This window comes from Symsagittifera roscoffensis, chromosome 2 (genome assembly GCF_963678635.1).
Source record: "Symsagittifera roscoffensis chromosome 2, txSymRosc1.1, whole genome shotgun sequence".
Lineage (NCBI taxonomy): Eukaryota > Metazoa > Xenacoelomorpha > Acoela > Convolutidae > Symsagittifera > Symsagittifera roscoffensis.
The window spans coordinates 57,861,895-57,883,628 of NC_087063.1; the positions used below are offsets into that span (position 1 = coordinate 57,861,895).

Below are 21,734 nucleotides of genomic sequence, written 5' to 3' on the forward strand. Positions count from 1 at the left end.
TCTGGTTGTTTCTCCCTAAATAATTGAAGAACAGATTTACCATCTATCTTATCAATGGTTGAAATTTCACCTTTTGAACCATCACGTAGCCTTTAAAGGGCGCTCGAAATTTTTTCTGTGGTCATAAGCTTGTCAAACTTAACGGCCTGTTTAGGCTAAGGTAATCATTCTTGAAGGGCCTTCGCTTGTTCAAAGAGTGAATCAAAGTCGCATTTGATCCATTGAACAAGCTTCCTTGCGATGATTTTTGTCACTGTTCCATCATGACCGTTTATAGTTCTAGCTAAAACACGAGATGTGGCAACACCATGATTGCTTTCAATGGGGTCGAGGAATCTCTGTCAGTAAGTGTTGCTGAGGATTTTATTCAACATTTCAATATGTTGTAATTTTTTGTCAAGGTGGTTGCTTTAGAGTCGCTCATCCAGAAGTTCAGTGGATCTGGCTTTGGGGGCTCTGGTGTTTCAAATTCTTCTTGGGAACAGGGTATTGGGGGGCCGTCTCTGCTTGTGTTTGCTGCAATTCTGTGGATTTTTGGCAGGCGAAGTTTTTCGAGTGTTCTTTCTTAGTTGTCAGTCCGCTACACTTCGTACATTTAAGACGCACAAGCGTAACACCATACACCACCACCTTTTAGATGAATAGTTCAAATGGGTTTCGGTTAATCCCAATGAGAAAACAAGTGAGATTTGTCACATATTAATAGTGTATTGAATTAAGAGAAAGAATAGTTACCATAATATGAGAAATGAATACACTCTTTACAAAACATAGAACTTCCGAAATAAAAAAAAATGGGAATAATAATTCTACCATGAAAGACATTAATTAAGGAGCGAACTGAAGAAATGAAAAATCTTTAAGTTCAAATAGAGCACCTTTCTATTAATTATATGATTGTTTGAGGTAGAGCGATTATTTTAGGGACAATCATGGATGTGGGTTGAAATTTATAAATGACGAGTTCAATTAAACATTGATAATTTTCAACAAAAGAGACACAATTCGCCAAGTGGCCGTAAAATCCGGAAATTATAGCAACGGTATCAATGTTTAGCGGATGAGAATGCTGTATAGCATCAGTGAGGTCACGAAGAAAAGCTCCACGATAGAAAAATTTAGAGCTAAGCCAACGTCTTTTTCATCGATGTAATTCGTCCGGGAGGTGCATATTACTAATTTCTTTGCAAACCATTAAGGACAATCGCTTTGAACTTTGCCAGGATCTGCTTGAAATTTGAGATGTCCGCTTCCCTCACCAACCAGTGCTTCGTCACTCACCTACGCCTGGGAGGGCGAGATTTTTGTTTTTTGAACAAGGGATACGATAAGGCCCTGCGCGCATTCAATTTGCAAATTCAACGGAGGTAAATTTGAAATAAACTATTGAATTCGTTCACCGCAACAACTAAACTAAGCTAACTGCATCTCAAAAGCGAATGCTGTGAAATTTTTTGAGCAATAAAACTTCTGGCATCCGGTCGTAATATTCTTGCTAAGAATCTATATTCAAAAAAATTTTCCTTGGTTGCCTTGGATTTTTTTTAAATTTTTTTTTGTTATTGTTTTTTTTAAAAAGCGCAAAATGAAGCTTCATAAGTTAGTTCATAACTATCTAAGCGTTTGTGTACTTCTCCTATCACACCACGCACAAAAACGACACTTATTTGAAAAGGGGGAAAAAATTCTGATTTTTTAAAATGTGATCAGAACATTATGTGCTACTTGGACAGCACCCGGCTATCCTTGGTAACCATCGTCTTCTTTAACCCTTGATTAAAAATTTCTAATTATTTCCAAACGAAGTTTATATAAACAGACAGTTGGAACTCACAGAAAATCATAAAACTAATGATAAATTTGAAAAATTTTCAGAGAACATACAAGGCCCTAACGCTCTTTGTATTTTAAGATTCAAAAATATATACTCTTTCAACACTCTATGATTGACTCTTTTTTGATAAAATCAACTCAATTTGAAAAAACTGGACCAATAGGTAACTTTTTTCATTCTGATGAGAATTCTGAAAAATCCAAAATTAAAATTCCAAAAAAATAGATGGCCGTAAAGCTGTTAGAATTTCTGGAACTTCTAAATGACACTTTAGTGATAACATTAACTCAATTTGAGAAAACTGGATCAAAAGGGAAAACTTTTGTTTCGCTGGGAAACCTGCTAATTAAATTCCATTTTCGAAATTAAAGTCGATTACGTGTTTAATGACCTTTAAACTTTCGCAGTTCAATAGTGGAGCTTGCCTTCCTTTTAACAAAGGAAATAAACTGAACTTGCTAAAAACTCAAAAGTAAAACCGCGAAAAAATAGAGCCCGAACAAAATTCTAGACCTTTCCGGAAAAAATCATCGCGAACTAGAAATGAAATGAAAATTCCATAAGAAAACATCAAATTTGAGCGTGAACTAACTTTTTGACGTTTTCCTAAAAAAATTTCATGAGCAAATTCAATGTCTTCACTTAGTTCATTGAAACTTACTAAGCTTTCGAAGCATCATTTAATTTTGAATTGAAACAGAGTGAACATTTCTACAAATAATAATGGCAAGATTCAAACTTGAGATATAACTAAGTAACACAAAATTTGAAAAATAGGCTTTGCTTCATTGAAAACAGACATCGAAAACTCCCGTTACTCATTTTCATATTCCTGATCTGATGCCCTTTTTACCGCTTTTACAACGCTTATAACGGGCAGCCAAGGCGGAAAATGTCATATGTCGAAATCTTCCTCGTCCACTTCGGCTGTCTGGGGCTTGTGCTTTGCGGGCGTTGGTTGCAGATTCATAGATTCCAACTCGTGTTGATATTTCATTACTTCTTCATCTTCTAGCTCCATTTCCTTTCTGGCCTACAGCGAGACGTTTATTTACCGTTCAATCTTGAGAAAATCAATCTTGAGAAAAAAGTATTTATCATTTTCAAAAAAACGTACCTTATTTTATGCTAATTCATCTTTACTTTTTACTGTTCACCCTCTTTGTTAAATATTATGGATCTTTCTACTTATTCCACCCAAACTCACAAATGAAATATGAAAACAAAACAAAAATTCTCGAATCTGATTGGCTGAAATTGAAAATTTATCTGAAGCATAATTTGAAAAACGCGTTCAAAACGGCAGTGCGGTTGATGAGCGACATAATTCGAAAGGCCTCATATTATTACTTATTTTAACTAGAAAAAAATTATATTACCTGAAATTTTCAAAAAAATTAATCTTTTTTTATCAGATAGATAATATGAACCTTTTCGAAAAGAGCTTCTTGCTGCCTCAGCAACTCCTCTTCGGATATCCCCAAAGATTCCAATTTTTTAGACTTCTTCCGCTTTCTGTTATCTTCTCGAGCTGTTTTAGACTTTTCTGCGATACCTCTGCATTCCTGGGCTAAATCAGCGAAACCAGAGTCTTTGAGGGCACTGAAAACATTTCCTGACGTCATTGTCTTTTTCATACTATGAGTTAAAGCTTTGTCTGTAATCTGACGAATGAAAATAGCACCATACGTAGCCAGCGCATCTCGTGCTTCGTTCGTGATACGAGGTGTGGACTCACTATTACTGGATTTCTTGGACTCTGCGACTACTGATTTTACAAGTTGGTTAATTGCACTTTTTGAAAGTGCATTTTTCTCTTCTGAAGGTCGCGGCTGCGATTCAACGTTGTTGATGTTGTTTTCTTCACTATCACTGTCTTCGCTCATCCACGAAGATCTGAAATATCCCACTTTTCTCATCGGAATTCTATGACTTTTTTCAGTTGGGCTCATTCGCCGTTCTTTCGCCTACCAAAAATTTACCCTTCTTGAAACTATAGTTCACGTGATTCAAACGCTATAGAAATTATCAGAATTGATTTTTACGAAATTTTTTTACTCAATATTGGCTCGATAATTTGGTTCACTTTTATTGAATGGGCTAGAAATTATTAAATAGCCCTACTATGATTTCCTTAACCTATAAATATTTTTGTGCGACTGTTTTAATTTATGCTGTCCAAATCTGTTAGTTTCTGGAGCAAACGCAATTTTTTATTAGGGCTCAAAATTACAAAAAAGCAGAAAATCGATATTCAAGTTTCATTGGTTCAAGCTTCATATTTCAACACAGAGGCGATGCAATGCTTCGCACCAGTTGCGATACAGTAATGACCGAGAATGTCAGAGACAACCGAAAGCCACCAGTCAAACTAGAAAAAAATGACAAAGCATTAAATCACCCACAACTTCCATACGTCTCAAAAAACTCGAATGAAAACCTGTTGCAGAACACGGTTTGCCAACATCAAATAAACATTAAGACAAAACAACTCGAAAATTAACTATGCATACAAAACTTGGTGGTTGGCGTTTTTTCGCCACAAGAACAAGTCGATCCGCTCGCGATGCATTCTCCGAGCAACAAGCGAGAAAGGTCTTCATCACAATTTTCTCCTGGTAGAGCTAAATTTTAAACTGACCGTAATTTTTGATGCGGTTTTTTATGGTGACTGTGTGCTCAAGCTCGGGAAAAATCATAAGTGGAAGTGGCCCGAGGAAACCATTCCCTGAGAGATAATCATCTTTTTTTTTCGGGGAAAAGTGGGAATTAGGAAGAAAAACGGAGATTATTTGAATAACTCTTTTAATTTTTGTTAAACGTCTACCATAGCCGAGCGTATATATTTTGGTCCCAAAGGCCGGATGGACATGTTCAAATCCCGATCGGAGACAAAAAATATTTTTCAGAATTGAAGTAGTTTAAATTATTTTATTTTTATTACAAAAATTCGGTGGTCGAGCGTATCTGTCGTGCACTCTTAAACTGAGTAGTCAGGTTCAAACCTCCATCCCTGAGATATTGTTTTTGATTTTTTGCACAATTACCAAACATATGTTCACTTTGATCAGAATTTAAACATACATATCTCCTAAACTAAAAAAAGATAACACCTGTGGTTTTCAGCGATATCACTTATTTGATCAGTTGTTTCAAATAAGACTAAATTTTAGGCTGCTCAGTTTGATTTATAGAAATGGATTTTTTTTTTTCGTTTTACTCCTCTCTGTTATTTAAATGATTTTATATCCTTTCATAATATATCTCTTCCATTGTCTTCACTGCCTTCAGCTGTGGCTATACCAGTAACTGCCAGTGAAATGATAAAAAATTGTTCAATTAAACAGAGGAGCGAGTTCGAGCCTCAGATACTACAGTTTCAGAATTTTTTACACTGTTTTTACTTTGATCGACTTGAACTTATTGAAAATTTGTTTAAAAAAATTATGTGATTTATTTCAAGGGATTGAATTTGCACTAATGTATCAGGCTGTTTCGCGTCCACGCAGGGACTTGAGCGGAACAGCCTTTCAGACAACTTTTAATTGAGATAATGTCTTCAAATGCTCTTGTGTTTGTTCGGTAGTTAAAAATTCGCCATTTTTTCAAACAATTGTATCGTGGTTGGCACAGGTATTAGCTCGGGTGATTGGTGAGCAGTGCCTCAGGTTTCTAATCCAGGAGGGAGCTTGAAAGAGAAGTCACAAAAGGAACACTGACTGAAGATAGTTACTGACCGACTGCAAATAGCAATTAACCAAGAACCCTGACTGCGCCTCATGCCCTGACCCCCTGGGTGTTTGGCATTTTTTCGCCACCGGGGCAAGGCGAGCCGCTCGCAACGCGAGCGCAAGCACATATACCATTCTCCGACCAACAAGCGAGGAAGGTCTTTATTAACAAGTGCTCAGGGTATAGCTCACTTTTGAACTGACCATAATTTTTAGATGCTGTTTTTTCCATGGTGCCTGTGTGTCCAAGCTAGTAAAAAGTCATTAGTGGAAGTGGTCTGTGAATAGTATTCGCTGGGAGAAAATCCACTTTTTTCAAGTAAAAAAAACGGGAAAATGAACGTAGATTGACTTTTGAAAATTTTTAAGGTTTTCATTTTAACTTCCACCATAGCGGAGCGTATACACTTTGGTCCAACACTCCGGATGGCCCGGTTACATTTCAAAAATTTCACGAGACAAAAATTTCACTTTATTTTTTCTTTGTCGCGTAAACCGTATTATTCCAAATTTTCACATTGTGGAAACTGATAGCTAAAACAGATTTTTTTTTGTTAGAAATCAGCGTCGAGGACCAAGCGTCTCTGGCTGTATTTCTCATTCAGGGGAGACCAAGTGCGATGTCCGTATTGGATCAAAAAGTTTCGATTTTCGTGTCATGTCTTCAGTTAAAGACGGAACTAAACTTTCATAAATACTGGAGTAGGAAAGTCACTGGAAGTCCTTATTTATCAAGCTGATTGCCCTGGCCAGAAAAATGGGTTAGTATAAGATCATTAAAAAAAAATTCTTCGATGGTCTCAATCCTCAATTTTATTTCCGATTAAAACAGATCAATTTTGTTGCCTTCACTTATGACCCAAATAGTCAATAGCAGTGAGTTATAGTGCAATGGTAAAAAAAACTGACCATAAAAAACAGAATCGTCACATGAGTACTCGGATCAGACCAAATGTGTTTTTTATTGATTTTATCTTTGATCGATTTGAAAGTTTTTAGCCATCTTGATTTAAACAACCGAACTATCTTGGAAGTGGAAGAAATTGCAAAGACGATCTGCTAAGAAGCAGGAATGGATGATACATTTCATATAATGCATATGTAACGATTTTTAAAATGTTACCAAGAAAATGGAGTGGGTCAAAAGTTGTTTTTCTTTACGTTTGAAAGGTTACTTCAATAATTGATTTTTTCCTGTTCACATTGACTCGGAGTTAGACAAGCATATACGACTGTGCCTCCTAGTCACAAAAAGACAGATTGAAGAACCTAATTTTTTCAGTCACTTTTTTATGTCTTTAAAAAAAGAAGAACATGCCCATACCACTTGAAGTTGAAAAGATAAATACAAGCCGTCTTCTTTGACATTCGCCATTTACGAATTACAACGCCTTAAGCAAAAGATTGGGGTGATAGCTGCTTCTTGAAGACAAAAAAATTTACTTTTTCATCTCCTTCGTCATTTTCATGAGTGTGTTCATTACATTTCATATCGCTTTCATTTTTGTAGCAAATGAGCATTCTAAAGTTCAGCGACAAAACAATTCATCAAAACACCAACAATCAGCATTTCGAGACTCGGGTAAGACCACAACTTTTCGTTCGTTACTTTGAGCTTCGATCGATTTGACTGCTTTTTTTTCTTCAATGAAAATGCTTGAACTATGTTTCAAATGCATCAAACATTTTTGAGAAGTCAGTACTTGTAGAGGACAATCTGCTAATGAACAGGAATGAGCCAGAAAATAATCATTCCTTTTGCTAAGCTTTCTGGATGAAATAAAGTATACTTATCTGTCTAACCTCCGGGCTATTAATTGTTTTCAGAAAAATCTTGTCCATTCGGGTGATTGCGGGTTTCGAACTCTTGAGCTGCATGTCATCAGTATACTGAGTTACCATTTGAGCCACCAGATCTTTGTTGATGACAATTATCGTAGTCAACGTGAATGCAACATCACGTGAGAGAAAAAAAACAAAGGACTTCTCTCAGTGTTTCTGCTATTTAAATTTAACTGCCGTTAGATCGCCTTATTTAGTTGTTTAGCAGCAACCATGTTTTCTTTCTTTATACGTCAAATTTTAGTTTCCCTTTATTTATTTAATGTTCTGTGTCTTTCATTGTTCACATTTCATTTGACCAAATTACTTGGAGCGGGACGGCAGCAGATATTGAAGACCAAAAATATTGTTTTCATTGGATAGATATGGAAATGACCTCGAAATGTCCGTTAACTAATGTGTATTGTTAAAGATACAGTTTCCGCTATCTCGATTTGTCAAAACATTTCAAACTAAAGGTCACATATTTGGTTTTTTCTTGTTCGGAACATGGAGGCAGCCTCACTACTAAATGTAGCCGCATTTTCTCACCCGCTCAATCGAGTAACCCTGCTGAATACCCATCTATTGGGAGGATTTAGAAAAAAATAATAAATGTAAAAAAATCATCGTTCAAAATGAGTCACTAATTGTATAAGGAACGTTCAAATGCTTTTTCAAATTCTGTTTTCCACAGGTGCATGTTGTCTGTAAAACCTGACGCTTAATGCGCACTACTTTGCTCAGTTCCACTTTCACCAAATACTCCAACATTTTCAGCGTAAAATATGCCTTTACTGCCTCCTCACCTTAATCATCAGCAAGCTTGTGCAGTTGTACAATTGAACTTCTTCGACATCAGCTTTCAAGACATGGCTGCATGAGAGGATACTTAAGACAGGAGGGTCAAGTTATTCGTCATTCACGGGAGGCGTCCTCTTGAGCCCATTATGTTCAGAAATTGGACGAAGTCAGTAGCTCCCGCGAAACTAACTCTTTTCCAGCAGGACACCTACGCGTGATTTGTCGCGTGAACTGTACTAATCAAACTCGTCACATTGTGGAAATTGATAGCGAAAACAGAATTTTTTTGTTAGAAATCAGCGTCGATGGCCAAGCGTCTCAGGCTGTGTTTCTCATTCAGGGGAGACCCTGTACGATGCCCGTAATGGATAAAAAAAGTTTTGATTTTCGTGTCATGCCTTCAGCTAAAGACGGAACTAAACTTTCATCACTACTGGAATTCCTTATTTATCAAGCTGATTGCCCTGGCAGGAAAAATGGAATAGTATAAGATGATTAGAGAAAACTTATTTTTTCCCTCATTGGTCTCAATCCTCAATTTCATTTCTCTGATCCAAAACTGATCCATATTGTTGCCTTCACTAATGTCCCAAAAAGTCATTCAATAGCAGTGAGTTATAGTGCAATGGTGAAATAATTAAGCATAAAAAACAGAACCGACAGATCGGTACTCGGATAAGACCAAAAAAATGTTGTTTCATGATTTTATCTTTGATCGATTTGAAAGTCTTTAGTCATCTTGATTTAAAAAACCGAAACATCTTCGAAGTGAAAGAAACTGCAAAGACATCTGCAAAGAAGCAGGAATGAATGACACATGTCATATCGCATTTGTAAACATTTTTATATGTTACCAAGAAAAAAGAGTCTGTCAAAAGTTGTTTTTCTTTACGTTTGATTCATTACCTCATTAATTGAAATTTTTCAGTCCGCATTTACTCAGAGTTAGACAAGCATATACGACTGTGTCTCCCAGTCACAAAAAGTCAGATTGAAGAACCTTCATTTTTCAGTCACTTTTTTATGTCTTTATAAAAGAACAATATGTCCATACCATTTGAAGTTGAAAAGATAAAGACTCGTTTTTTGCGTTTCTTGAGTCACTCGATTGTAGCTGATAGTCTTTAAAAAGTGATTTCCGATCGATACAATTTCAAGTCCGGCCGACGCGTTATCTTGGGCCAGAGGTTTTACTAGGTACCACAAATCCTCCATAGATAAGCGCTGGAGGCTTACCGCAGTCTAAGTCGAGTAAGTCAAAAAGCGCAGTGCTGTGACAAGGTCTGGCCTAGTTCCTCCGCAAAGAGTCCCCCTCCCCACATTTTTGCCTCACTTGACTGTGTAATCATGACTGAAACCAATCAAAATCCTCCTAATCCAATTAATGCAGAAACAGAATGAACATTGAGTAGTTTGAAGAAATCAATAACGCTCTAGCACTAATGATCTAGAGCTTAATGCATCTGACTAGAGTCCAATTGAGTTCAGTTCGAATCCCGTTAAGCATAGCTAGTATCTTACGTAGTGGAAGTACCGACTGAGTGCAAAAATCAAATAACCAACGACCCTAATTCCCCTGGCGCCCTGACCCTCTGGCAACAAGCGAGGAAGTCTTTATCACTAATTGCTCAGGGTAGAGCTGACTTTTCAAGTAACTATAATTTCTGGATGCGGTTTTTTCCATGGTGCCTGTGTGCCTAAGCTAGGGAAAATCATAAGTGGAAGTGGTCTGCGGAAACGATTCCCTGGGAGAAAATCCACTTTTTTTCCGGGAAAACGAGGAATTAACGGTAAAATGGATTGATTTTTGATATTTTTAATGTTTAGTTTTTAACTTCCACTGTAGCCGAGCGAATAACTTTTAGCCCCACACGCCGGATGCCCGGGTTCAAATCCCGATCGGAGACAAAACATTTTCCACTTTATTTCTCAACTTGCCTAGTCAGCAGAATTAACTTTTCTGAATAGATTCATTTTTCAAATTCGGACGACACCTTTTCCAGCAGGACACCTACGCGTGATTTGTCGCGTGAACTGTACTAATCAAACTCGTCACATTGAGGAAATTGATAGCGAAAACAGAATTTTTTTGTTAGAAATCAGCGTCGATGGCCAAGCGTCTCAGGCTGTGTTTCTCATTCAGGGGAGACCCTGTACGATGCCCGTAATGGATAAAAAAAGTTTTGATTTTCGCGTCATGTCTTCAGCTAAAGACGGAACTAAACTTTCATCACTACTGGAATTCCTTATTTATCAAGCTGATTGCCCTGGCAGGAAAAATGGAATAGTATAAGATGATTAGAGAAAACTTATTTTTTCCCTCATTGGTCTCAATCCTCAATTTCATTTCTCTGATCCAAAACTGATCCATTTTGTTGCCTTCACTAATGTCCCAAAAAGTCATTCAATAGCAGTGAGTTATAGTGCAATGGTGAAATAATTAAGCATAAAAAACAGAACCGACAGATCGGTACTCGGATAAGACCAAAAAAATGTTGTTTTATGATTTTATCTTTGATCGATTTGAAAGTCTTTAGTCATCTTGATTTAAAAAACCGAAACATCTTCGAAGTGAAAGAAACTGCAAAGACATCTGCTAAGAAGCAGGAATGAATGACACATGTCATATCGCATTTGTAAACATTTTTATATGTTACCAAGAAAAAAGAGTCTGTCAAAAGTTGTTTTTCTTTACGTTTGATTCATTACCTCATTAATTGAAATTTTTCAGTCCGCATTTACTCAGAGTTAGACAAGCATATACGACTGTGTCTCCCAGTCACAAAAAGTCAGATTGAAGAACCTACATTTTTCAGTCACTTTTTTATGTCTTTATAAAAGAACAATATGTCCATACCATTTGAAGTTGAAAAGATAAAGACTCGTTTTTTGCGTTTCTTGAGTCACTCGATTGTAGCTGATAGTCTTTGTAAAGTGATTTCCGATCGATACCGTTTCAAGTCCGGCCGACGCGTTATCTTGGGCCAGAGGTTTTAATAGGTACCACAAATCCTCCATAGATAAGCGCTGGAGGCTTACCGCAGTCTAAGTCGAGTAAGTCAAAAAGCGCAGTGCTGTGACAAGGTCTGGCCTAGTTCCTCCGCAAAGAGTCCCCCTCCCCACATTTTTGCCTCACTTGACTGTGTAATCATGACTGAAACCAATCAAAATCCTCCTAATCCAATTAATGCAGAAACAGAATGAACATTGAGTAGTTTGAAGAAATCAATAACGCTCTAGCACTAATGATCTAGAGCTTAATGCATCTGACTAGAGTCCAATTGAGTTCAGTTCGAATCCCGTTAAGCATAGCTAGTATCTTACGTAGTGGAAGTACCGACTGAGTGCAAAAATCAAATAACCAACGACCCTAATTCCCCTGGCGCCCTGACCCTCTGGCAACAAGCGAGGAAGTCTTTATCACTAATTGCTCAGGGTAGAGCTAACTTTTCAAATGACTATAATTTCTGGATGCGGTTTTTTCCATGGTGCCTGTGTGCCTAAGCTAGGGAAAATCATAAGTGGAAGTGGTCTGCGGAAACGATTCCCTGGGAGAAAATCCACTTTTTTTCCGGGAAAACGAGGAATTAACGGTAAAATGGATTGATTTTTGATATTTTTAATGTTTAGTTTTTAACTTCCACTATAGCCGAGCGAATAACTTTTAGCCCCACACGCCGGATGCCCGGGTTCAAATCCCGATCGGAGACAAAACATTTTCCACTTTATTTCTCAACTTGCCTAGTCAGCAGAATTAACTTTTCTGAATAGATTCATTTTTCAAATTCGGAAAGGTAGCTGGTCAAGTATATGTGGCGCACTTCTAAACTTAGTATACAGGTTTGAATCTCCATCTATGAGAAAAAAAGTTTTTGCTTTTTCATAATTACCAAGCATATGTTCAAATCAATTGGAAGTGAATCATTCATATCTCCTAAACTAAAAAAGATGAACACATGCAATTTTCCGTGGTAACATTCATTTGATCAGTTGTTACGATTAGGATTAAATTGGAGGCTTCTCAGTTTGATTGAAATAATATGAATATTTTCCATTTTTCCTCTCCTTTATTCAAATCAGATTAAATCCTTTCAATATAAATCTCTCCTCTTTTCTTGGGTACGAAAAAGTTCTATAAATAGAAAAGGTCGAAAAAAGTAAATCTATTATGAAACGGAAACATGCTAAGACAAAAAAATGTTAAATGAGCATTGGAAGATAATGTACCCAGCAGTAACAAAGACGAAAATCCCTTGTCAGAAACCCTTTAAGCCAACAAACATCAACAAGACTTACGACTTGAAAAGGATTTAAGTACACTTCACCCTCAAAACACAAACACTCAAAAAACTTTATTCCTTGTCAAACGAAACAATATGAGGCCCAAAAAAGGGAAAATAAAAAAGCCGAAAAAATTTAGAACTTAGAAGTTATTAAGTCCCCCTCGCCGTCAAAACACAGTCACGCACACACAAAATTGTTCGCTAGTCGAAAGACGCAATATCAGGCCAATAAGCCGATATAACATAGGCCGAAACCTATCAAGCTGAAAAAGGAGAAAAAAACAAAAAGCCGAAAAACGTGTGGTCATGAAAAACAATAACTGTAAATTCTATTAATATTTTCAGCATTTTGTGCGATACAGAGGATTATAAACACTAAAAACCACTAAGCTGTTAAAAAAACTTAAGAAAACAATTCTACAATATGGCAGCTAAGCTGACAAAACATAAGCAGGCATTACAAGCCCACACTTTGTTTTTTTCAATTGGCTATTTCACGTATAAAAAGCCCAGGCCCTGTCAGATGGGAACCACCCAGGACCTATGCCATTCCTGGCGCATTCGATGTCTCTAGACTTCGATGTCTCACGCACACACAAAATTGTTCGCTAGTCGAAAGACGCAATATCAGGCCAATAAGCCGATATAACATAGGCCGAAACCTATCAAGCTGAAAAAGGAGAAAAAAAACAAAAAGCCGAAAAACGTGTGGTCATGAAAAACAATAACTGTAAATTCTATTAATATTTTCAGCATTTTGTGCGATACAGAGGATTATAAACACTAAAAACCACTAAGCTGTTAAAAAAACTTAAGAAAACAATTCTACAATATGGCAGCTAAGCTGACAAAACATAAGCAGGCATTACAAGCCCACACTTTGTTTTTTTCAATTGGCTATTTCACGTATAAAAAGCCCAGGCCCTGTCAGATGGGAACCACCCAGGACCTATGCCATTCCTGGCGCATTCGATGTCTCTAGACTTCGATGTCTCACGCACACACAAAATTGTTCGCTAGTCGAAAGACGCAATATCAGGCCAATAAGCCGATATAACATAGGCCGAAACCTATCAAGCTGAAAAAGGAGAAAAAAACAAAAAGCCGAAAAACGTGTGGTCATGAAAAACAATAACTGTAAATTCTATTAATATTTTCAGCATTTTGTGCGATACAGAGGATTATAAACACTAAAAACCACTAAGCTGTTAAAAAAACTTAAGAAAACAATTCTACAATATGGCAGCTAAGCTGACAAAACATAAGCAGGCATTACAAGCCCACACTTTGTTTTTTTCAATTGGCTATTTCACGTATAAAAAGCCCAGGCCCTGTCAGATGGGAACCACCCAGGACCTATGCCATTCCTGGCGCATTCGATGTCTCTAGACCAATGCGCAAATAATTTTGAATTTTGTGTCTTAGAGACGCAAATAAATTTGAATTCATTTTTGAACTGAACCTAAATTTACCATTTGGAGTTTTAACCAATCTGTGAACAAAGTTATTTACAGGAAAAGTCCAGTACCCGATTGCAATATCCTTGCTTATCGCAAGGGCAAAAAGCAGAAAACTTGAAAAAAAAATTAATAATTTAAATTTCCAAAAAATTCAGTGAGCCATTACTTTGGACCTAGTAACAAAATTTATTTATATATATTGAGAATTAAAAAAATCTATAGCTAGAAACAAAGTCCTAACCAATTGACGGAAAAAACAACAGCCAACCAGCCGAAAAAAAAGGACACCAATTTTCATTTTTTTTATCACTATCAGAATCGTTTGATGGGTATAAAACCAAAAACCTGAAATATATTTACACTGCGCAAAAATGAACACAAAGGATAAGCAGAGCTTTGCACCACTTCCGAAAAAACGCAAGCAAAGCATTAAGAACCAGCGAGTCAAGAATAAGATAGGAATCACAAAGCCGAAAAAAAAATATTCCAAAACTAAAACTTTTGACAAAAAGGAAAATTTAGTTTCAGAAACACCATCCAAAAACCACCTGCTTTAAATAATCTTTTAGTATGAGTTGAACACGCCAATAAAATATCAAACGAAACCATATAGGAAAAATTTGATCTAGTATCCGCGTTGTTCGACATTGTTTAAGTCAGAGAAAAACTCCATCTTAAGAAAACTAAGCCGACAAAAAAGGTTAGCTTCATGCAAACTAAAAAAAGTGGTCCGACCGGACCGCGAGACCCAGACCTTTGGGTGCAAAGGCAACCGAGCTATCTCCAGACCAAGTGAGAAGCATGCACTTTGTTAATGTTCAATCAAAAAGCAATTCTTTATAAATAGTAACTCTTTATAGATAGCAAATATTTTTTACATAGAATTGAGCCGCCAAAATTGGAACGCAACCTACAATTTTTTTAATCCGTTTTCATTCAAAAATTCATTGAAAAAAATAACTTCAATTTGACTGATTCAATTTGACAATAGACAATTTTTTTTAGTCCGCTGGGAACTCGATAAAACACTCTCGAATCATAAATTTGAAATGAAATTAAAAAAATAATCTAAAAAACTAAATGAACCCAATGACACTAAGATACTGACATGCTTTTGAAAAAAAATCAAATTTTGAATTTCAAAGAAAAACATTGCGTTCATTGACACTTTCGTAACTTTCTGTTAGCTAAGAAACAGAACTAAATTTTCTAGCTTTTTAAAAAATCGAAATTCAAACAAAAAAAGCCAACAAAAACACATTTGGAAAAGAGAAATGACTTGGCTAACAGAAAAAAAAACTGACTGAAAAATTTAAGCTTATCATCGGTGCTTTTTTGATAAAATGAGCCCAATTTGAGAAAACTGGATCAATAGGTAAAATTGTTATTTCATTCGAAAATCTCACAATTGAATTCCGTATAAAAAACTAGATCTCGATCATGTTTTCGGTAGCTTTTACTTTGTTGCTGTTCGATAGCGGAGTTTGCCTTCGTTTTAACAAAGAAAATGAGTTGAACTTCAAAAAAATCAAAGTCAACCGCAAAAAAAATCCAAATTGAGCGTGAAAAAAATTAAAACTTTTACCTAAAAAAACATGACCTATATAAGAGTACTCAATACGTTCAAAGCTCTTAGTAATTATGCCCTTAAAGCTATTCGAATTTCAAGAGCAATTTAAAATTGGTGGTTTTTGATAACACTACCCCAATTTGAGACAACTGAAATTCCACTGGGAATCTAAAAACCCAATTCCACCTTCGAACCTAGAAATCAATCAAGTTTTTTCGACAAATTTTAATTACATTCAATCGGCACTTAACTGTAGAAACTGATTTTTTTTAAACAACTTCGAATTTCCAAGTTAAAAAAAAAATGGCCTCAAAGCTCTTTAAACTTTCAGAAAAAAATGTGACCGATGCCCTCAATTACATTGACTCAATTTGAGAAAACGGGATCAATCGAGGTAAAACTTTTATTCCGCTAGGAAACCTGAACAAATAATCTGCTTTACAAATTTAAAATTGGTCACGTTTTGCCTGACCTTTACAATTTTGCTGTTCAATAGTGGACTTTGCTTTCACTTTCACAAAAGAAATGAACTGAACTTGAAAAGAAATCAAAAGTCAAAATACGAAAAATCAGAAAGACTTCCTGAAATACAAACAAAAAAATTGGGACCTATACAAGAGTCTTCTCTGTATGCATCAACTATTAAAATTGGGAAGCAAAATTAAACTGGCTTTCTATAAGTGGCTAATGGTAAAAAAGGATACTCAATCACCAAACATTCTACAAATTGACATTTAATTTCAGTTAAGCTGAACAGTTCGCAATACAAAACTAATCAAAAGTTTACCGGATGACCTTAAAATTATATATATTTATATATACTTCAGGTAATTGTCCAACAGACTGGTCCCATTAGCTGGGTATATGTACGCGCAATTTAGAGACAAGTAAAACGAACAAATCATGGCCTCTATTGCCAACTCAATTTTGATGCCAAACATATCAGTCACTAAGTGAGTCAAGTTTATTGTAAAAACTTCTGAATGCATCCGATTGGCCAATTTCTATTTGACTTAACGCTTGCAAAGTGTACGGTATTCAAGCTAAGGCAAATACCTCAGACTATTAACTGAGAATGCGCTCAAATTAAAAAAGAATTAGTACAAAAGTAGTTAGGGATTAGGGACCAGTCTTTTCGTCATTTACTCCCACTCTCTTTGGGATTACATCAGACAGATTCAGTTTGACTGACTGGAAGGGTGATGTGGGAACTGGTCGCTTGTGAGCGACTTCGTCCATTCGAGATAGAACTTCTAAATGACGACAGGCGTCTCAGATTTGAGCTGAAGGACACACCATGGCTGCTATGATCATGCACTCCTGGATTCGGATCAGCACCTGGTATGTTTGACTCTATAATGTTTGACACTTTGAAGCGGACGAAAGAGATAAGTTTATATATACAAATACACAAGGATAAGAACAAAAGAACATCTGCGATTCCCAGAACCTCTCTGAAATGAAACAGATGGTAGAAGAGCACTGATGCGACGAAGGATGAAATTCCAAATATGATACATAGAACCAGATAGATGAGCATCTTGCGCTGTCGGTATAATGGACCAATTGAGGACTGACGCCTGCAGTGAGGACATCGTCCGCTTCCCGCCTCGCGCAATATGTCCAGGACGAATGTCTCCGTACAGTGTCCACAAAGCAGTCGATGACCAGTAGTCGGCTCTCGTCCTGTCGGTGGTCTGTTTGCGTGTAGATTAATAATCTTTAACAGAAAAATTGGTCTTTTCGACAATTTCAATTCCCCCTTTTGGAAAAGAGAGAAGTTCGTAGAACACAAAGTTCAAATATGCTTAAACTTTGAAATATATCGTTATAGGAGGGACCATTCGTAACTAGGTACTATAGGTCGGATAGTTAAATAGATCTCATGGATAGTTAAATAAAACTAAGCCAACAGACAGTTAGAAAGGTGTTGATTCAATGATAGATTTTCCTGAAGAATTCCTAACTTCCGAATTTGCGACACAAAAATATATGCAGGAAAAACTTCCACATATTCTTCATTTTCTATAAGCTTGTTTGAGCATTTTAATTACAGACACGTCAACTTGAAAATATAATAAATACTTTTTTCAATGGTTTGTAAAAAAAACGATAATTCATAGATCTCCACTCATTAATTTCTTACAATTAAATGCAAATTGAAAAATCAAAATATAGCCGACACTTGAAAAAGAGTCAATGAACTTGAAATGACAAAAAAATTACTTGCTTTTTTTGAAAATATCTCAACTTTCGAAGAAAAAAATGGACGACATTAAAATTCTTTTTTTTTCACTTTTTTTTTATTGACACCTTTTTGACAAAATTGACCCAATTTGAGCTCATTGGATCAAAAGGTAAACTTTTTTGTTCAAAACTTACATAAGAGACTGAATTAAGTTCATCGACTCCTAAACCGCAAACAAAGCCGATAAAAATTATATCAAAAGCACTAGTTCTAAAAAAAAACTACATTTTTCTGACAAATATTTTACTTAAGCTAGTTGGCTGAAACCTAATAAGAAAAAAACACATCTGCCATATCTCCACAAAAAAAATCTGAAAACAAAATTATACACCGCTATTTCGTATATAGAAACATCGTACCCCGAATCATTCATTTCCTAATTTCGACTGCGCTTGCATAGCTCAGAGAATTTTCGCACATGAATATCAGTTACGAAAATTCCATTGAATTATCCCCTTTTTTAAAATTATTGAATATTAGGGACTTTGCTCGTTACTAAATATCTTCAACAAACTGCCTGAAAATAAATGATTGCTACCTTTTTGCACTCTGGTCGTGGACATGCTATTCGCATCGCGGATTGTTTGGCCACTAATAGACAATTGCACGGACACCTCACAAATTTCTTTCCAATCGGCGGGTCCTTGATGGGTGTTGCTTCTCCACAGTAAGGACATTTCACCACACTCTGATTAAGACGTCCTGTGACTTTGAAATTCTCAAGACACACTTTGCACATTGTGAATGAGTCGAATTGCACTGTTTCTTTAGTAAATTTAGGTGGGTTTTCAGCCGGAACTGCCTCGATCGAAGGCAGTCTATTTCTGAACTTAGATCCACGATGACTATCCCCATCGAGTAGATAAACATCGTCATCAAAATCGCCAGGTGATGGGCAATGTAAACCTTTAAGGTAAACCAAAGCTTATTTTAAAAATATAATCAAAGCTAATTCTACAATATCAAAGAAGCATTGAAGAACTTATTCGTTTAGACTGCACAAAAAATGTCAAAAGCAAAACTTGATTGAACTTAATTTTATTTTAAAATAATTAAGTACTTTTGATTTCTTGACATGTTGTCGTGGAAAGTCAGCTGTACGCTTATATATTACCTTTTGGATGATCAGACAATAAGAAATTCCTTGCTAATTGGTGCAACTTTACTTTCACTCTTTTGTTGACAATATATTATTAATTCATGGCTACTGAAAAGTTCGCTGCTTTTTTCTTCAAAATCATTGTGCAATCAGTAAAGGAACCTTCAAAAGAGCAAAACCATCACTTATACTCACCCAACGTAGCTATGTCACTGTTAATTCCTTCGTCCTCAAAGGAGTCGTCTTCTCCTATTTCATTCAGTAAGAAGGCATTGCAAGCTTCATCGTACTCTGGGGGAGGTTCGGGTGAAGCTGACGTCCGGGAGGTTTGTCGGGTTAGCTGATTTTCTGAGCCAACAAGCAGAGGCTCACATGGCCTCGGATCATCTTCGGCCTCCATTACACGACTCACGTCATTCTGAAAAAAATAACGCAATACTCTATATCCACAACGTTCTATAAGGTTTTAAAAAAGAAAAGACCAGGGACCATGAAAAGGTCTTTATGAAATAAAACGCTCCGATTGAAATTCTGCGCTCCTTCATTAGAACAAATTAGACGCAGAGGTGATGCTGAGCAACGGGCCACTTGCGATACAAACAGGTAAAAGATAAAAAAAAACAAGAAGTAGCAGATATTTCGAGGAAAAAATAAACTAGGAAAAAATTAAAAATGCTATTTTTTCATGAACAAGAATAAAAGAATGTTTTAATTGCTATACACAATACATTTAATTACTATGCACAATATCAGTTAATTTTAAATACAGTGTGAATAGTTACTCATACATTTGCTTGAAATGGTTTAATCATGAAATAAAATGGGATAAAAAATAACGACAATAAAATAATCAAAAAAATGGAAATTTCGAATTAAAAATTATATATGCACAGTCTTAAGTTTAAAAGCGCTATAAATTTCCAAATACACCAATGAAAACCGAATTCACGCCATGTCGTTGTATGCATACATATAGGATTAGATTGCATTTCGGTAGTTAAGAACTTTTCTAACTTTTTCTTGAAGTTTGATTAGGTAATGTCAAAATTTTGTAATTTGATAGGCAACGAATTTCCTTTTGTAGACGTCGGATAAAAAAAAACTTTAAGAAGAGAGGAATTTGATCAAATTTCGCCCGGAAGTACATATCGACGGAAAATAAAGCTAGGTTGTAAAACGACTAGCTTGCGTCTAAACACAGCTCTACATGCTTTTCACCGTCTCTGCCAAAGCCAGTTCTTTTGGTGGTCTTTCTTAGATCGGTCCGACAAAAAAAAACGTTACTGTTCCCGGCATCGATCAGAACGCTCTAATCAACTTAATTATATACAAAAAAGTGAGCTCATGGCTGGGTCTCAGTATCCCCAGACCACGAGGTCACTCCTAAAAACAGGGCTACTACTTATTTATTATATTACTACAGTAGATAAAGATTGTAACAGTCACCTACTTCGGTCACATATGAGACTTAAGAGAAATATGCCCTAAAACCATTGGCTCAAGAGTCAGGGAACTATCTCTCGTGTTTTTCGACCTCAAAACGGTCGGAGCCAATTCGGTTCGCTTGCGACATGAGACTAAAAACCTGTGACATTCGACCAGAATGGACCAAAATGCAGATTCAGCATATTCGAGTTTTTAACAGCGAACCTTCCGAATTGGCGATTTTGAAGGAATAAGAGCGTTATTGGAACGATTGGCCAAACGGTGAAGGCTAGAATTTCCTGGTGTTTCAAATTTTTAAAATTTCGAAGTATGAAGTCATATTTCTGAGAAACGTCAGAAACGGCCATTTTGGCAGAAACCTGGAAGAAAAACACAACAAGATTAGTTGCGATAATGAAAACAACAAAGATTGTAGTTGAAAAACAACAACGAATTGCAGAATTAGCAGAGACCGCTCCGAGTTGCAACTATTGTGTCGCTACAATAGTTGCAAGGCCGTTGCGAACAACGGTGAAGGGTCGAAAACCAGCCTTCCACAATAAGAGCCCTATTTCCCCGGATTCAGGAATCCGGAGGGGTCTCGGGGCTGGAACTTTTATTACGTCATATAAACTTTTAGCTTCCCTATTATGTCCTGAGTTGAATTTAATTAACATCTGATTTCATTTTGCTAGGACGAGAAGCTAGGAGTTGGGGGAAAGGGTTGATCCATCTTCGATGGAGATGATGATTTTTAATTACTGAACAAAAACAATAGTAATTCAATAAATTGTAGTAGCCTTGTTTTTAGGAGTGACCTCGTGGTCTGGGGATACTGAGACTCAGCCATGAGCTCACTATCTCTGCATGTAATCTAGTTAATTTGAGTGTTTTGACCGAAGTCGAAAGCAGTAACGTTTTTGTCGACCCGATGTTAGAAAGACCACCGAAAGTACTGGCTTGGTAGAGACGGTTAAAAGCATGTAAAGCTCTGTTTAGACGTTGGCCAGTCGTCTTAGGACACAGTTTTATTTTCCGTCGATATGTATCTTCCGGGCGAATGTTACATAGATGTTTTTATGGCGCTCCTGGGTGTTATTTTTTTAAACATCATGACCGGCAGAACCGTTAACGAGCACTCCGCGCCGAGCGGATGCTCACATTAATGCCCTTAATAAGCCTAAACCGCCGGGGCGGAAGGGTAGTTCGGAACGCGGAAGCCTTCCGGATTACCGTGAATAGCTTTTTAACCTAGCTAAGACCGCAAATTCACGAATCAGGAAGGGTGGGGGGATCGGCCATCCCCTCGTTCTCTTAGAGGTTTGTGACCAAAAACACTTAAGGATATATATAAAATCAAACAAAATGTAGTATAGTACCCAAGAAAAACAAAAAAAAACATAAAAAATAACCGAAAAAACCAAAAACAGTTAAAAAAGTTAAAAAAATCAGTAGAAAC

The 21,734-nt window shown here is 36.5% G+C and overlaps 2 protein-coding genes across 2 annotated transcripts; both read right to left on the reverse strand.

Annotated features, from left to right (window-relative positions):
• Positions 1 to 2,500: 2,500 nt before the first annotated feature.
• On the reverse strand, positions 2,501 to 3,727 carry LOC134839332 (protein Dr1-like). The gene is made up of 2 exons (XM_063854844.1): positions 3,265 to 3,727; positions 2,501 to 2,867 (listed from the first exon to the last, which is right to left on the reverse strand). Exons 1-2 carry the CDS (start codon positions 3,718 to 3,720, stop codon positions 2,730 to 2,732), a joined length of 594 nt encoding a protein of 197 aa, XP_063710914.1. The 5' UTR covers positions 3,721 to 3,727; the 3' UTR covers positions 2,501 to 2,729.
• Positions 3,728 to 16,221: 12,494 nt separating this feature from the next.
• On the reverse strand, positions 16,222 to 19,264 carry LOC134839280 (type 2 phosphatidylinositol 4,5-bisphosphate 4-phosphatase-like). Its single transcript, XM_063854778.1, has 3 exons — positions 19,046 to 19,264; positions 18,290 to 18,657; positions 16,222 to 17,223 (listed from the first exon to the last, which is right to left on the reverse strand). Exons 1-3 carry the CDS (start codon positions 19,248 to 19,250, stop codon positions 16,672 to 16,674), a joined length of 1,125 nt encoding a protein of 374 aa, XP_063710848.1. The 5' UTR covers positions 19,251 to 19,264; the 3' UTR covers positions 16,222 to 16,671.
• Positions 19,265 to 21,734: the final 2,470 nt, after the last annotated feature.

Bases quoted from the DNA above. Each gene is read 5' to 3' on its own strand.
- LOC134839332 (XM_063854844.1), bottom strand. From the start codon at position 3,720: ATGAGCGAAGACAGTGATAGTGAAGAAAACAACATCAACAACGTTGAA. The intron at 2,868-3,264 runs GTTCATATTATC...GTCTCGCTGTAG, and splicing joins AAGAAGCTCTTTTCGAAAAG to GCCAGAAAGGAAATGGAGCT.
- LOC134839280 (XM_063854778.1), bottom strand. From the start codon at position 19,250: ATGGAGGCCGAAGATGATCCGAGGCCATGTGAGCCTCTGCTTGTTGGC. The intron at 18,658-19,045 runs GTGAGTATAAGT...TTTACCTTAAAG, and splicing joins CAGTGACATAGCTACGTTGG to GTTTACATTGCCCATCACCT. The intron at 17,224-18,289 runs GTAGCAATCATT...TTTCTGTTAAAG, and splicing joins CACGACCAGAGTGCAAAAAG to ATTATTAATCTACACGCAAA.